We start from the raw sequence: 18,246 nt of genomic DNA, 5'->3' as shown, positions 1-18,246 counted from the left end.
TCTGTGATTCCCCCCCCGCCACCCCTGCTGCCTTTTTTCAGTTCCAAGTATCTCTCTGGATTTTTTCCTGCCCTTTTTGTCCAACACTGGGCAGTGTTTTGTTCTGCTGTGCAATCTTTATTTTTCACAATCACTATGAAAGCCATAGAAATGTAGAAGAAACCAAATTTTGAACACCACTTTAAAATTGTCAATAACATTTAATGATTTCAATTGGATGCAACATTCTTATATCCTTGCTTTCTCAAAACACTATCTTCCAACAGACAGTCTCATCTAGTTCTTGGAGTGCTAGATTGAAATTCAAATTAGTTTTTGGTAAAGCTGATCATGGATTATTTGTATCTTCAAATTTTTAGCTCAGTTTCATCCCTAAAACTCTTTTGAAGGACCTTTTGCTTTTTAATAGACCTCATGGAAAAATTTCAGTTTTTAAGTGGAGGAGTGTATTTATCTGAGCATATATTAGTCTTGTTCAAAATAACTTGCTGTTTTGTATAGCACTTACCAAGTCATTATTGGAAGGTTTAGCTCTTCAAATGCCTATGAAGCAATTGTAAGTATGTTCTGACTTTAATGTAACAGAGGTTTACTTTGATAGCTGTTACAGCCCCCTAATGAGACTGATTTTGTTATATGAATAAATCATTGCACGAGTGCTTGCCTGTGGTATTACAGCCTGTATGCTCATAGAGCATGTTACTTAACAAGTGTTCTTAAAATGAAAATCTGTTTGAATATCGTTATTCATAAAAATATTTGCTATATTTCGGTTGTTTTACCATGTAATGATGCACTTTTCTAAAGAATTGATTAAAGAGTGACAGCTATAGAATATATATTTGATAGCTGTAGCTTTCTAATGCTCATGCATGGAAGTTGCTGTTTTGACACAAAGGTCTTAAATGAGACTGTTCATTAAACAACGCTCAGAAGTTGAAACCAGACATTTGTATAGTGTTAAAGCACAGTCTGGGTTCTGGTGTATTAAATATTATGGTTAAGAATAATTTGCAAGTTATTTCAAATAGTTGTGTTGAGGGGGATTCTCATAGCACTTGCTTGCAGAATTTTGTGAACTTCACTCAACAATCTAAGTAAAATTTAGATCTTTTGGGAAAGGGTAGAGTAGTAGATTGTGTGTGCATATAAGAGAAATTAATTCAAAATGCAGCTGGGTAAAAAGAATATTTAGAATGAATGATCATTTGAGCTTCTCACCTGGTTCTGTCTGAGCATTTAATTAAGTGTCACTGTCCAAAGTGTGCAGTTTTGCATAGATTGTAGGAAATGGCATAACTACCTTTTAGTTTATGAAAAGTCTTAGTTGAGCTTCTTTACTGTGCTTTTTGCAAATGTTTTTCATTAGAGTTTTGAACCTTTGATATTTGTTATTTTTAGCTGCTAGATTCTCCTACAGAAAATCTATAGAGTTTTCCGAAAAAGCTTTATGAAATGTGATCTCTACCCAGAAGTTTTGTTGTCTAAGGCTGCAATTCCAAAAAACTGAAGAACTGTGTATGTGATATTTGGGAAGAATAAATAAAACAGGATTTCTTTTCTTTTTTTTTTTAATTGACTATCAGAAGTTGAAGCTTTCAACTACCTCATCTGTTTTTCCAGCATTTAGTTCTTGATGATATTTTATGCTGAGATGTTGAAAATCCTCCTAATGCAGACTGCATTTACATCTGTGGTGGTTTCACCCACCGGTAGGACCATGCAGTCCTGCACTCAGTCCCCCCACCCAGTGAGATGGGAAGGGAATCACAACAAAGGGGTCATGGATTACAATGAGGACAGGGACGGCTCACTCACCAGTTACGGTCACGGGCAAAACAGACTCAACCTGGGGAAGAAAAATCAATTTAATTTGTTACCAGTCATCTGAGTAGGATAGTGAGACAGAACAACCACATCTTGAGAGACCTTCATCACACCCTCCCTTCTTCCTGGGCTGAAATTACTTTGCTCCCAATTTCTCTACCTTCTCCCTCCGCAGTGGCACAGGATACAGGGAATAGGGGTTGCAGTCAGTTCACCATTGCTGCTCTTCCTGGCATGAAGTTCTTCCTGTGGGCTGCAAAGAGTCTGGGAACAAGTGTTCCAACACGGGTATCCCATGGAGTCATGGACCTGGCTCTGGCATGGGGACATCCATGGGCTACAGATGGGCCTCTGGTCCAGCACACCTCCTCACCCCCAAGCTCTGGGGGTCCACCCCTGCTTTGGCATTGAGTGTCTCAGGAGTCTTAATTCAGTCACACCTGCCATTGGGTCTGGCTTTATGCTCCAGTGTGGAGTCCTCCATGGCCTACATGTCCGTATGTGCTTTGACATTGAACTTCCATGGGCTGCAGGGACCTAATTTACCTTCTCCTACTCTCTGCGGTTGAACTGGGTGTCTGAGGTTCTCTGTCCTCCCCCTCCTCCTCTGTCCTCCTGGCAACGAAGCTCTTTCTGTGTTTAGGCCGATGGTCGTCTTTTGTTCAGGTCAGTGGCCTCTCCTCCAGGTTCTCTCCACCTCCTTCTTTTCAGGACAGTTCTTCCCCTCACAAACATGGATTTGCAGAGGTGTTCCTCTGGTGCTCATTGGCCTGGCCTGGGGCAGGTATTTCTTGGAACCAGGGGATCTTCTGAAGCTTATCACAGGAGCCATCACTGTAGCCCTTTCCCCCTCTACCAAAACTACCCAACCCAACTAATTAGTTTAAGAGACACTGCTTCCCCTCCATTGTCTCGCCTCTAAAAGCTTTTAAGATAAGCAATCCTGAAAGTTTGATAGTACTAATTTTTTGAAGTTCTTACAACAGTTATGAAGTAGTTACTTTGTTATTTTTAATTATGTCTAATTGACTAGAAGGAAATGTTCTGAAAAAGTTATTCTGCATCTGTTTTTTTTTTTAATGCTTTCATAATAATGATATATTCAATGGATCTGATATTGCAAATTAGCATAACCTGTGTTTCTAAATATAGTTTTAGTGACTTTTTGTTTGTTTGCAATTATGAATATTTATTTTTTGAGAGATACTGTTGTTCACCAAGGGGCTAGGAAGGGGGAAATCACAGAGTATGCATAAGTATTAGTATAGCTACTGGCTATAAGAAATAGTTATGATCTGTTAGAGAATTTCTGTACATGTAAGTTGTGCAGTCTTGTTTGAGACACATATTTAATTATCATTAAACACGCATTTTGCAGGTCCATGAGATCTTTGAGTGTCAGGAATGTGACAAGAAATTTATTTCGGCTAACCAACTAAAACGCCATATGATAACTCATTCAGGTAACGTACAAAAATAACATAAACCCATATATATGTGTGTATGTATTTAATGTTTAATGAATTTTAACTGAATTAGTTTCTGATAGAAGGCTTGATGAATTGTGTGTTGTCCTGAGCTGTTCAAGCAAATCTCAGGTTCCAAGGAAACCATCTGAGCTACCCTTTCCAAGCCTTTCAAAAATCCAAGTGTAATGCTATAGTCTTCTTCCTATTGCTGCTTTGTCAAGCTATTTTTTCACACTGGCTGGGGTAAATGATGTCAGTTAGCTGGGATGGGGCAAAAGATGGCCCATGGGATGGGATGGGGCTCTTTGGCTTATAGAAGAGGTGAAGAACTGGTGGTTGAAATTTCGTGTTGAAGAGAAGAGGATGGGAGCTGGGGTATGCTGTCAGATAGAGCTCTGTGATAGAAAGGGAAACATTCATTCGTATATATGTAGTGGACCCATGCGCACATAGTTTCCAGTCAGAGGAAAGCAGGTCATACTCCCCAGCGTTTCACAGCCCACACACAACTGCTTCATTGTGCCTGTCCTCTGCCAGAACAGGCCACTGTGATCAGGGAGTGGCCTGTCCGTAGGTTTAGCAGTATGACATAAATTGGCTTTGCCAGGATTTCTGATCACTGCAACCTAGTGTTTCTAGATCTTTCACCAGTGATCAGAAACATCAAGCAACACAATAGAAACACAAACGTTGTTCTGTCAAACACATTAGTGTTTACAAAATGCAGGTTTTTACAGCTGCACGGGCTTATAATTGAACTATTTTCTTGATATCAGTCTGCACCAAAAGCTTCTTTCTTGTCACATAATCTATATCTCAGAGGCTCCTAGCTTGCTTTTGACACTTTTGGATGAGCATTATGTAGTTAAGTTGCAGTCACCGGTTGAAGCATTAAGGCTTTTTGCATAGGAACTTTTGGTTTTGGAAGCTAATATGTATATTGTTAATTAAGTTTTAAAACATTTAAACTGTCATGCCCTCTTTCACATTTGTAATCTGGAAACAAAGTTTTCCTCTTTGAAGTCATTCTCTTTTGATTTAAGCTAATTAATCAGAATTTAGTTTTAGCAATGATTATTGCAAAGAATGTGCCAATTTCTTGAGATACACCATGGCTCATCTTTTGTGAAGTGACTTAACTGTCTAACATAAAGGGCATTAGATGTCTTTTTAATTGGTTTAATCTTAATTGGGTTGACTTAATTGCAAAAATCTCTCTGAGGAGATGACTGTCTCTGCCTTTCATCTTCTCCCCCTGTATAAACAGGAGATTAAATGTCCCCCCACTCATTTTCTGCAGAAAAACGCCCCTACACCTGCGAGGTTTGCAATAAGTCCTTCAAACGACTTGATCAAGTGACTGCACACAAAATAATACACAGTGAAGATAAACCTTATAAATGCAAGCTTTGTGGAAAGGGATTTGCCCACAGAAATGTTTACAAGAATCACAAGAAGGTAAAGCACTCTGCTGTTGTTGTTTACAGGTCTGCCAGCCTCAGATTTGCAGATTTTTTTTTTTTTTTTTAAAGTGGTTCATCATTAAGCTCTGGCATGCTTATAAACATGGGATTAAAGTATTGAAGAATGTATTTTTTTAGTGTTCTTTGTTATATCCAAAATCTCAAAATACTAAACTAAGTCTAGTTAAAAAAAAAAAAGAAAAAGTGAAATAAGCAGAAGGAAATCACAGTTGCTTGGTTAAAAGCATCAAATAAATCCCAGTTTTGACTTTTCTGGTGTTTTTTCTTTTTTTTTTTTTTTTAATACTAGGTTATCAAGTTAAATTCAACTGATCTAAAGTGTCTTCAAATTTTTGTTTTTTAAAAATACCTTATTTGAATAAAACGAAGTGTAGTCTTGTTGCAGTCATTGTTGGACTTAGTAGCAGATGCTTTCAAACTATACTGGATTTGCATTGGGTAGTGTTCAAACATTAGAACAGCATCAGAGGAGACATTACCTGAAAAACAGGCTCATGAAGGGATGCTCTGCTTCTGTTGATTTAAGCTCAAATCTGCTTGGCCTAATTTCTATAATTCCTGTAATTATTTTTAACCTGGGGTTATATTTTTAATGGCAAGGCTATATCCATGAGTGCTGTTTCAGAATTACAACACTGTAAAAAAGAAAGGGAAAAAAATAATAATAAAAAAATCTGTCTGGTTTTATGTCCAGTGTTTGGAACCCTTTTCTCTTTTTTTTCTTTACATTTCTTTTTAAGTACCACCCCTTTCTTTCCCCATTTTACTGAAACTGATGTTCCCATACTTACAAGTCTTTTGCAGTTTGGCTCATGTTATATGCCATCTGGAAATCTGGCGCAGGATCTTTGTACCATCTCTTGCACTTTAAGCCATAAATCATTTAAGAGTAGTAATAATGCCTCTTGCAGGGTGAAATGGTGGTGACTGCCTAAACCAGAAAGCATGCAGAAGCCTGCTGAAGGACAAGATTAGCTCCCATGTATACTGTGGTTATAGCTGATGTTTTAGACTTTATTAAGAAAATGGAACAGAATCTCACAAATTGGATATATTCTGAGGAAAATGTATAAAATACTCTTTGGAAAGATACTTCTATAATTTAAATGAATACTTTTTACATGTTTCCTTATGTTAATTTGCAGTTGATGACTGGTAGGGAGTTTGGGCTGAAAACGGACTTCAGGATTAAGTATGAACGAGTAAACACTTTGACCCAATTCTGTCTTTAAAGCAGCAGCACCACCAGCATAAGCAAGGATTAGAAGCTCCACTTAATGGGAAAAATACTAAAATTTAGACAGATTTAGTGAGTACCTAATTTTGACAGAATTCCTTAAAGTATGTTGGAATACTTATTTCCTGAACATGTTTGCACATAGTACTGGCTGTAAATCAACCCTGTCCCATAATGAAAGAAACTTATTCCTGTGTTTCCATAAAGTTTACCCAAACAGCTGTGAATATTCACACATCCACATTTAGGTCTCTAATTTCACTTGTTAAGTGAAGGGATGAGCATGAGAGACAGGAGACTGACATGGATGTCCTGAATTGCTTTTTTAGACATGCTTCTCTCCATTGAATAAACAATGTAAACAAGGAGAGGTAGTAGATGAGAGAGGGGAGTATGGAAGTGTATACACAAAACCAATAGTAAGGTTTAAGTTAAGGATATGGTAGTTTGGGATGCCACAATAGTTTTAAATGCTATGATGTTGGGAGGGCTGCACTAATACTGGGGGAAGAGGATGATAGTTCTTTTGCTTCTTCACAGGGATGTTGATCCAGTAACAGTGGAAAGTTAAACCTTTATTGTGTGTCATACATCTGTGTATTTCTTCAGCTCAGATTTTTAATGATTCTTTAGGTTTGTATTCCTTTAAGGCATCCCCCTAGGTTTCATTTTCTTTTGGAGGGAGAAAAATTTGACTCTGAATAATTTCAGTGCTTTTTTGAGTTCTAGGATGCAGTGCTAGTAGCAGGGAGCTTAGACACCTGAGGTACGAATGATGGGTATAGTAGTTAAAATCACCTAATCAACAGCATTTAACAGAAAACATGCTTTCAAGTTTGATAGTGATGTGCTTGAAAAAATTTCTTTGGGTTTTACAGCAGAGCTACATACTTCTTATTTATAGTAAGAAACAGGATACATATACATTTTGTGCCTTTGGATTCTTATTTTATATTTCAGATGGAAACTTGTTGTTGCTGTTGTTTCTGTGATTCCTTTATGGGGGTTATTGAATCTGATTTTGTGATGGAGTATCAAAATAAGCATTACTCCTGCAACATGTACTTTTAAACATCTTTCAGATGTGGGTGAATGTTGGGTCAGTTCAAAGGCGCAGAAGGAGATTAGTTCCTCACATTTCACAGGATTTCACTGGGAGACACACAGTGGAGTTGCTAAGAGTATATCTGCCCTGTTCAGTGGAGCATTGTGATGTGAACCCTAACTTAGTGCTTGTTATGTCCTTACAACTACAGACCTGAGACGCAGGATCTGTTAGACTTCCTGTGGTACCTCTGGTGTGCTGCTTCTCCACACAAGAATGACAATTGCATGTGCAAGCTTGCTTTGTCACTTGCTTGGAGATGTCAGCACTGGGAAGTGTTCTGTGTTGTAAAACTAGCTCAGGTGTCTTGGAAGAGCTCAGACTATATGAGTAAGTGATCCATTTTGTGACAAGGAAAGAGAATAGTATGAAATCAAGAGGCAAATGTAGCATTGGGTTGTGCCACAGATAAGAGTAGTCACCTTTCACTTAGGTTAGATTGGATGAAGGTGCACGTTCTGTGCTAGATAATGCAGATTAGTTCCATATGGGAGAAAGCAAAGTTTTTGTTCCATCTGCTCCTTTGTTGATATGTATAGAGGATGAATTCAGAGAATAAAATATGAGGATATGATAGTGAGCAGAAATAGGTCAGCAGACAACAGGATTTTAAAGGGTTTATGGTTAATCCAGGGTTGTTTGGTCCTAGGGAGCATAATGAATTGAAACAACTGTATTCCCTCAGTTTCTCTATTGGAAGTAAGTAGCCTTGGTCTGGGTTTAAGCCTCCACAAATGCTGTGGTAGGAAAGGCTGCTATGAAGTATTCCATAAGAGCCCATCCTTGGTTGCTTTGATTGTATGGCTGTCCCATGCTCTGAATGGAAGCCATCTCTGATCTGGATAAAAAAAGGACAGTATTAGAACTAATATGCTTGTTTATTAAGATTTGCATGGCTTTTTGTAACAGACCTAGCTTGTTTCTGGACCATTCATAAAAAAGGCAGATGATCTGTATACCCTTGCATGTGTTTATGCCTAGGTAGGAGTGAGAAGTTAAGATGTACAGATGAATACTTGCATTTTGATCAAAAGACTAGTAGAACTGTCAAGGAGATGCTAAGAAAGGAATTCTGTACAAATGGCTGTGCTCTTCAGAACTATCACTCACGTGATGTGTGTTCTAAAACAGGGCATTTTTTTAAAAAAATAAACAACATTAATTTTGCGCTCGTGAAAGGTGCCAGATTGACAGCCCTAGAGACTGAACCCTTCTATTTATCCACAGAACAGGTACAGCACAGACAGCAGCACTGCGAGCTTCCCCACAGTGTCTCGTCAATATGTCTCAACCCTGTTCTGGAGGAACCACCTATTGAGGTGAGAAGGTAGTTCAGTCTCTTCATGTCCTGTCAATCCTTGGCATGACTGCTGACACTGGCGAGCAGCGTGTCAACTAATGCAGACTGTGATGGAAACCTGTAGAAGCTGGGCTGAAACATTCAGCAGATTTTATGTCATGTGTGATATATTCCACACGTTTGATGGTGCTCCACTTGCCTTTTTGCTTTAAGTGACATAGGCTGAGGTCAAGGAATTGACTTTGAATCCCAAGCCTTTGCATACCATTGCAAGTACTCTAATGTTTTGGTACTGTTGTGTATGTAAGAGGACATTTCTGTTAAAACTGGTCTAGATTCAAGGCCCTCAGTCTATATCTAAATAATTAACCTGACTCCCCACAGTCCCTTTTTATTTTTCTCTCTGTAGTTTAAGGATTATCTGTAAATGTCCTATGGCATTATGAACAGCAGAAACAGATTATATAAATGTGTACTGTGCTAATATTTCACCTTAGTCAACAATATTAGCTCATATATCTAATTTTGTGCATATTAAAAAACACTGTCCACCCACCTCCTTTTCCTCTTGGCACAGCAGCGTCTGCTTAAAGTCCTTGTGAGCTAATACAGTGTTTAGTCACTGACGCTTTAAAAACTTGCTTTTCTTTGCAAAAATAGTAGGAAATTGGATAGGTAATAAATTGTACAGATTAATTTACTATCTACAGTGGGACAGCACTTAGTAACACTAGAAAACAGGGAAAGTGGTTTGAAATTTACAAAAGTAGAATGAAGCTGGATGTTTCCCAGGCTCCAGAAAAGAAACCTGCTTCAGCAACTCTGCAGTTGGAGAGATTCACCCAAGCTTAGCCTTTTATTTTATTTATGGCTTTGAGGCTGTTTCTCAGCTACAATGATTTTTTTCTACAGCGAGCAAAAATCTCAGTACTAATGTTTGTGTGGGGTTTTTTTGGTTTTGTTTTTTCTTTTGATACAAGAAGCTGAAATAAGGATATGTAAGACTATTCTCATGATTTGAGAAATTTTCTTTGCCAAATTTTAGATACTATCTTGAAATAATCAGATCAGTATTACTTTCAGACTTACCTCAGAAAAATGGTTTTGTGTACATTTGTTTAATTTTAAAGCATTTATTCATATTAGTATTTAAGGCCAGTGTTAGTACTGATGAAGCAATGCAACTGAGCTTTTTTTCATGCTTATTCTCTATTTTTGTTTCTGTTTACATGCACACCTCATGTAACACTTCTGAGGACTGGGAAGGTACATTTATAAGGTAGCTGCTATGCTGACTTTAAGGATTCTGGATAATGGCCGAGTGATTGTTTTAATTCTTCATCCCCTGGTATTTCAAATTGCTATGATATCCCCTCCTGAATCCAGTCTAGAAAATTAGCTATAATTACTGTAATGACAGCTAATTGATTTCCCTGAGACTTTCCTCTGACATGTTGTCTTTCATCTGCAGACCCATTCTGAAGAGAGGCCGTTCCAGTGCGAGGAATGCAAAGCTTTGTTCCGAACCCCATTCTCTCTGCAAAGACATCTGTTAATCCATAACAGTAAGTGTTAAGTTGGAGAGGAAAATGAACTTCCTCAGTTCTCACATTTGACTGAAAAAAAAAAAAAAAAAACCCAACCCAGACATATGGCACCTTGCTCCATTATGCAACTTGCTATGTTAAATTAGTATTAAGATTCAACTCTAACCCCAGGGAGTTAGAAAATTCAGAGCCATATTCAAACCTTGTCTTTAAATACACTTTAATGCAAATCCAAATATTCTGTAGAAAACCTAGAGATTTCTTTCTGCATTAAGTGTGATAGTGTTACCTCCATTTTAAGAAAGGCAAAATAGAAGCAGAGAGAACTTGGTGGCTTACTCAGCTTTTGTAGGTAATCCTGTTTAGAGCTTGAAACTGAGATTCTCTCTCTTGTGCCAGTCCAGGATAATGCTTCCTGCCTCAGGCATAGAACTAGCAGCCCAGAGGAATGCTGTGGCCATTTTCCCTCATGAGTAGCTTGTTCTTGGCATTCTGTAGTGGTTTTTAACTGACTGTGTAAAGGTTTATTTTTGGTGGAATTTTCTCTGTCTTTAATAGAGCCCTGGACTACCATTCAATCATGTGAATGTCAGCAATTTCGATTTTAGAAAATATTCACGGTCTAAAAACCTTGTAGCTTAGAAGACACTGCTTTGATTTGGGGAATATTTACATTGATATAATTAAAAAACCCCAGAAATCTTTCTTTTTTTTAATCCAGTATAGCAGTGTTTCTGTTAGGTGAATTATTAAAGAACAATTTTTACAATTATCTTTCAAAGCTTCTACAATTTCACAAAGCATTGAGTTTTGTAAAACATTTTCCAATGTTAAGTGTTAAAAATGGTGAGGGGAAAAGGTTAAAAACCTGTATATTTTAGTGAACTAAGCATTTGCAGGATATCCAAAAGCAGTAATTCACAGTACCCAGTATTGTAGGCCTTGGGTAAAGGTCTTTCTAAAAACATATACTTTGACTTTTTTTTCAAACGGGTGGGAGCTCAGATAATTTGAGGTCTTTGTTAGGCTTGTGATTTGTGACAGGTTCAGCTGTTCCTGAACCACTACTATTTAATCAAATATTAAATATTTTGGATTGAACTGTAGTGGCGTAGACATGGTCTAGTTGGTCTTCCTTGGTGCAAAAAGAGGCGTGTCTTGCTGAGCAACAGAGTAGGTGTTTACTCAGCCTTGCTGAGACCACACCTTGAATAGTGTGTCCAGTGTTGGGCCCCTCATTACAAGAAGGACATGGAGGCCCTGGAGCGTGTCCACAGAAGGGCAACGAAGCTGGTGAAGGGGCTGGAGAACAAGTCTGATGAGGAGCAGCTGAGGGAACTGGGGGTGTTTAGAAAAGAAGGCTGAGTGGAGACCTAATTGCTCTCTACAACTGCCTGAAAGGAGGATACAGCGAGGCGGGTGTGTGTCTTTTCTCCCAGGTAACTAGAGACAGAACAAGATGAAATGGCCTCAAGTTGCACCAGGGGAGGTTCAGGTTGGATGTCAGGAAAAATTTCTTCACTGAAAGGGTTCTCAGGCACTGGAACGGGCTGCCCAGGGAGGTGGTTGAGTCGCCATCCCTGGAGATGTTTAAAAGATGGGTAGGTGAGGTGCTCAGAGATCTGGTTTAGTAGTGGACAGGTACGGTTGGACTCGATGATCTCAGAGATCTTTTCCAACCAGGAGATTCTATGATTCTATGAGGGTGATAACTTCTGCCATCTTGGCTAAAACTTGCCTCCAAAATGAGTCAAAGCCTTAAACCAATAATATTTGCTGGTTTTACTAATCAGAGGGAAGATTTTTAAATCTTTTTTTTCTTACTTTGGAGGAAAAAATCCAACAACTGACCAACTTAACAAGGAGGTCTTAGTATAGCAGAATATAAGCCAAGCTTTTATAGTCATAGTGAATCTCTCTTGTCTGTAGTCCTATACAAGGAGTGTTGACAGACCAATAGCAAAGTGAAAAGTGAAAGTCTTTACTAGGATGAACTGAAGAATAAACAGTTTTCAGTTCAAGGCTATGATTAAAACAAGGGGCTCTGCTGTTGTCTGAGAAGAGTTTGTGTTCCTAGTGAAGAAATGTAGAAAGAACTCCTCTCTTCATGACCTGAGACTGACAAGTTGTGCTGCCATGATAATGAGTTTCTCATATTTGAAATAACTCAGAATTACATTGTCTTGCTACAGCTAGATGATAGTCCCTCTAATAGTACTGAAATATACCTGTTGCTGTAAAGAAAGGAGAGAAACAAAACAGAATCTCTAGATGTATTTATCTGACTTTATTGTTCTGTGCTGTAGGAAAGAAAAAAGTGTTTGTGAAGCTTGAAACTTCTAGGAAAAAATTGAAGTTCAGCCTACATCTTATATTCATTTAAATTCAGTATCCCATTGTTGTTTTAGAAGCAGGCACTCTGCGGAATGCTGTAGAATGTCTTAAATTTCATTTTGCAAATTTAATTTACAGGGAAAAATTATATTTCATAAACTCACTTCTCGGGTGTTTCTGTCTTGAAATTGGCAAAGGTGTCACGGATATAATTTTCAAAATTCAAGATGAAATCTCTCTGTCTAACGAATAATAATAATTTAAAAAAAAAAATCTAAACTTTTTTTTCTCTCCCAGGTTCTAGCTGTGTAAATATACCTTATCTTCTGAGAGTCAGGCAAGCTTTTTCTCTCTGGCATGCTACTGATAATACTTTTAGTATCTGTGTTCTTACTATGTCACTGGCAGTGCTGGAGCTACCACTTTATTCGCAGCTGTAGTGTTTAAGAAGGATGTATGATACGTGATAGCTGTAGCTCACAGTGGCTCATGAGGCTGGTAGAGACCTGGCTAACAAGAATGAGTAACCCATAAGCATTTTCATATGGATCACACAGTTGTCTAGGATTGTGGTGACATGCACTGAACAGCACTGCATCTGCTGAGAAGTCCATCATCCTTTATATTTGCTTTCCAAACTACAAATCTACATGCAGAATGTTTCTTAGTAAGAGAAATACTAATTAGCCCCTTCTACAGAAGTCAGCAGAAGTGGGCACTTCATCCAGCATAACATTTGAAAAATACCCAATTCTAGGCTTCTCATTGCTTTGCATGTTGAAAAAATTTGCCAACCTGAAGGAGAACTTGGCTAAATACATACTTGGCATTGAAACTGTACGTATCTGAAGACCATTGTAACATGTATACACAGAGGAGATATGGTGGAACAGTATGTTAGTTCTGAGATTTGCTGACTTTGGGGTTTTTTTTTTAATGAAAACTGGTTGATCTTTTACTACCTTATTATTTTTATTGTTATTTGAAAGTAATTTATCTTTTCAAATAATAATAGAAGCACAGTACTGAAATTGATAGGAATGACTGCAAACAAAACTTCAGGATAAAAAGGATAAATCCTCCTGAAGCTCAACAAATGTCATATCTTTTAAAATAAGTTACTTGACTATTTTTCCTTTGTTGAAGCAGTAGAAAAGTGCATGTTACTTTAGTAAAAATAGTAATGACTTCTTTTTGTTAGCAGTGTAGTCTCATGTTCCCAAGATGAGGACTGAAGTGATTCACTGAACAGTTAGAAGCTGTATCAGTGTTAAACCTCCATATAAGAGCATATTAAATTGCATCCCTGTTGACCTTGGAAATTTTCTCAATAGCTACACTGAAAGTATTTTAGGATAAGACAACTTACACTTTAATACCTTTTAGCATATTTAGTGTCATCCAAGACAAAACTGCTTTTGTTTCCGAGCCAACAGAGAGGGTTGGGGAGGGGCGGGGGGATAGTTGTGGTTGATTTACGAGGAGAGAAACAGGTTATCTAGGCTTTGGAATGCCTGTGGATACTTGAGGCACCACTGTATTGATAAACTTCACTTATATATATTACATATATAATGTATAATGAATAAAAAAAGGTTTTTGGTGCTTCAACATGTAGCATCAAATGGGCTTTAATAAGCAGTGTACTACAATCAATTTCCATTAATATTGGCCTTGCACTGGGACCAAGGCTGGGATGATTTTATCCTTTAATAAGCTATAGCAAGGAAAGAAGAATACCTCTGTAAGTGCTACTGGAAAAAAGCAGCTTGTGCTTATTAACGTCTGCATCTTATTTATGTGGATCAGAAGACTGTGGAACAGACTTCTGTCCTGAAAAAAAAAAAGAAGTGGGGGAGAGTCTTTAGATGATGGTGGTCTTTCTTTGTGATGTAACCGCTTTTTTTGGTGTATGGGCACCTGATTTCCAGTTTATACTGTGGATTCCCAAATGAAAACCATGTTGCAGATATATAACTTCTAATTAAGAAGTTAACAAATAGGAGAGAGAGGTTCATTGTAATGATTTATCTGAAGGATCACGTCTTTTTTTTTTTTTCTCTCTCGAAAGATGGATGCAGATTTTCAGAATACAGTGTATTCCTTGTTTTGAGAATTCATTTAAAATCAGGAGGATGTCTCTTACCATTTAAATTTCAAAAGATGAAGCCTATTTTATCTTTTTGCTTGTTGCTATAAAGAGAGTCTTGTTACTGGAGGTGCTGTTAAAACCTGTGCTTCATTTCACTGGAAGCCATTTCCACTGGTTGCCGTTTCACTTTTGCCTATAGAGTTGAATCTCACATTTCTGGCTATGTTGCTGTCATGTGTACTTTATTAATTTCCCCATGAAATTTTAACCTGATGTTTCTTTTCTCTCTGTTCTCAGGACCCAGCTTCTCATTTGTCTTTGCTGTTTTTATTCATTTTTCTGAAACAATAAGCATTAGTATATTTCCACAAAAATCTGGTACCTTTAAACCTTGTTTTTCTCTTTATAAGGTGAGAGAACCTTCAAGTGTGATCATTGTGATGCTACTTTCAAAAGAAAGGACACATTAAATGTTCATATTCAAGTTGTACATGATGGACATAAGAAATACAAGTGTGATCTCTGTGACAAAGCTTTTGTGACACCCTCAGTCCTGAAGAGTCATAAAAAAGTGAGTAGAATCAGTTCTATTGTATATTCATTCCTTCTGTGTCTGTAAGGTTGTGACTAAACATAAAATCCCCTGAGGCTTCTGCATTTCTGGCTTTTCAGTAGACAGCTGTGGTGGTGCTTAGCATCCTAAAATGCTTATTGCAATGGTGGGATTATTGGTGGTGTGCAGAATCTGCAGCAGGTGCATGTGTATAAATCCAGTGTAGGTACTCCAGCATCAGGTGTGTGGCAGGATGGGACTTGCTGTACTGCTCTTGCCGTACCCTTTTCCACCAATCTCTGCGATGGAATTGAGATAAACTTTAGAAGAAAGCTTGCTCGCTAGTTTAGCCAGAGGTAAGATTTACATTACAGGGAAGGAATGTGAAGAAAATTATTGAATAAAGATTGAATCTGCTGAGGAAAATCATCTTGAGTGTTGCCACCAAATGCCAACTGTGAGAGTTTGTTGGAAAACATCATGCCTATATTATGTGCTATATAGTATACACTCCATATATGCGTGTAAAATTGTAATAACAAAACTGAGTGTAACCAAGTTAGTTGGTACAGTATTTTCAACACATGATTATTGTGAGTGCTGTGCATTATAACACAAAATTTATATCTAAAATTGAGGGAAAAAATGTGAAGGAGTCTGTCAATGTCTCACCAACCCTACCATGTCTTACAGGTGTGGGAACTAGTACATGACTTTGGAGCCTAAACCAAGTTGTTGGCAGATAGCAAACTATTGAGTTCTCTCATGTAATGGATGGCACTGCCTCCTTAATTTGTGTTTGATTTTTAACCTGTCTGCAGATTGCAAAAATTAATGGAACCAACTAGGAACAAAGTCTTTTTGGTTTCTTTTGTGCTCTTTTAAAGGTCTTAATCTTCCATTAAATGTATGTTAATGCATTTGCTGTCTCTTTGCCTTCAGTCTGTTTTAATGCTGCTTGTCTCATATTTAATATACATTAAGTTACTTAGTAACTATAGTTGCTGGAAAATAAAATTTCCTGTGTTTGAGTGACATAGCTGTGTAACCACGATGTATTTCTTCCACGTACGCTTAGTGGGAGATTTTTACCTGTACTTAAAAACTAGAATGACATGAGGTTGCCTTGTTTGTGGACTTCAGATCATGTACTGTAAGATGATTGAGATTCAAATAACCTGGTTCCTCAGTTGTTGTGCAACCTGTGAAATCAGTTGAATTTTACTGTAATAGAGAGAGAACTTGATATTATAGGATATTCTTCCTCTCTTCTCTTAGATGACTTTTAGAATAAGGAGTATTAAAGCACATTTGTTTTTCAAGCCTGAATATATTGGTCTAAGGAACTCAAAAATAAAGGGTATACAAAATAAAATTGCAGTTTTTTTCTAATTGTTTTCTTGGAGAGAAAGACTTTCGGGTGTCTTTGGGTATACTTTAGGGTATGATGTCTTTGATTAGACAAACTGATTTGTTTAGAAAAAACAGACTGCTTTTCAGGCACACAATCCTTTTCATCCTTATCTACTTGTTTTAATTACTTCAGTAACAAACCTAGCCTACAATACTGATACGTTGATTTCAGATTAACTTTTTGTGAAGAATCTTGCCAAGATGGATTGTAAGATACAAAAATCAAAAAAATTACCTAGAATTATTGATGAGTTCTGCATACATTTTTAAAATTTTCCTCAGATTCTGTTCTAAAAAATTCAGTATGACTTACTATTTCACATTAAAAATGGTCATATACATATATGTATTTCTATTTTAATGGAGAACAGCTACCATTTATCATATATCCCTGTTCTTTCTTTGACATTCCTTTTTAATTGTAATTGTTATTGCTTTGTGCTGCTGTCTGACTAGGACTAGCTGTAAGTTTGTGGGCACTGTAGCTGTAATGTTCTTGGAAATTTTATTTTTTGATTGTTTGGAATGAATTATCTGTCTGGCATCCCCCAATATTACTGTTTAAAGATAAAAGTGATTTCTAAAGAACTCCAGGCTAATAAGAAGTTTAACATTCATAGTCCTAATGTCAGGGAATGAAACCTATGCAAGTCTGTCCAGTATTGAAATGATATCTTCATATTCGCTCTTCCTTTAGCTGCAGCATGATATGTATTATGTAAGATAAGGTTTTTATGATGTAATGAAGAATTTTATGTCACTTTAATGTCTTTCATAAAAATAAGAATTAATTTCCCTATCTGAAGAGTCATGTGCAAAGCTTGAAACCCAAATAGTCAACTGCATGTATAATTTAATGTGTTAACTTTCCTATCCCATTTAAAGTCAGTTAACACTTATAAATGAAGTAGTCCAAAATTCTCCACTAGAAGAGCAGTCACAGTAACAAAGAAATATTATTCAGTAGACTGATAAATCCTCAGTTCAGAATTGAGTGTTGTTGAAAGTACAGTGTGAAAAATGAGAATGCATGTTTGTAACTTACTGTGAGGTGGTCTTGCTGTTGGCCACACAGGTTGGATGGGAGAGTTTGGTTTTTTTGTTTGTTTTTTAATATTGAAATGATTATTCTTATATTAGCAAGGCTCTCTAGCCTTAAGAGTTTGATTTTTGAAAGACAAGTTCAGTGCATGATTTAGTGTTAGAGACAATTACAATATACTTCCCATGATCTATTCCCTAAATGAAATCTGACTGTAGCATTTATTGCAAACTAGATAGGATCCAGCATGCAATTTGTGTTGACTGAAATCACTGAGAACTTGCTCTTTGGAGGGTTGTTGTCTGTTGTACCTCAGGTGAACTATGAGACAATCAGTCAGAAATCATATGCACAAATCTCCATAGAGACCTTTTAAAGCTTCAGTTCAAGTTTGCAGCAGGAAAAATTATACTAGGTTAGGTAAACTATTTTTCACTACATTTAATAAAATAATAAAATTCTGTGAAATTATAAGCTTTTAAAAATACTCATTTATTAAGATTAATTTTATTAGGTAACCAAATGATTGTTTGCTAGTTTAGAAACTACTGTCACACATATCAAACTGAAAAATAGGTTCTTATTCTTGCAATCATAAAAATGCCCAAAGGTGAATTGGGTATTTTTAATAGTAACTATTTATGAAATAGTAAACTTAAGAACTGAAAAGCCAGTTTATTTTGCCTTTAATAATGAGATTTGTTTAGACATTTTAGAAGAAAATTGAAAGAACACCTATAGCTAATTCCTTGGAAGCTCTGCATGATGTGCTGGTATAAAATATGTAATGAAGACAATAGTGGTCAGTGTCAATACAGTTAAAATATTCCATATTTCACTTCT

The 18,246-nt window shown here is 37.0% G+C and overlaps 1 protein-coding gene across 1 annotated transcript in view; it reads left to right on the top strand.

The window, feature by feature from the left end:
* Window positions 1-18,246, top strand: part of LOC104528521 (PR domain zinc finger protein 5) — a gene marked incomplete at its 3' end in the record, with an annotated part of 48,703 nt that overhangs the window by 30,323 nt on the left and 134 nt on the right. The window contains exons 8-11 of the mRNA XM_029086102.1: window positions 3,206-3,290; window positions 4,597-4,754; window positions 9,894-9,987; window positions 14,806-14,966. Of these exons, the coding sequence (XP_028941935.1) occupies window positions 3,206-3,290; window positions 4,597-4,754; window positions 9,894-9,987; window positions 14,806-14,966 (498 nt within the window). The remainder of the gene's footprint in view (window positions 1-3,205; window positions 3,291-4,596; window positions 4,755-9,893; window positions 9,988-14,805; window positions 14,967-18,246) is intronic.

The sequence above is a fragment of the Antrostomus carolinensis genome, unplaced genomic scaffold, assembly GCF_000700745.2.
Source record: "Antrostomus carolinensis isolate BGI_N321 unplaced genomic scaffold, ASM70074v2 scaffold7317, whole genome shotgun sequence".
Lineage (NCBI taxonomy): Eukaryota > Metazoa > Chordata > Aves > Caprimulgiformes > Caprimulgidae > Antrostomus > Antrostomus carolinensis.
Note: the sequence above shows the minus strand (reverse complement) of the source record. Positions and strands in the feature narration are given on the sequence as shown.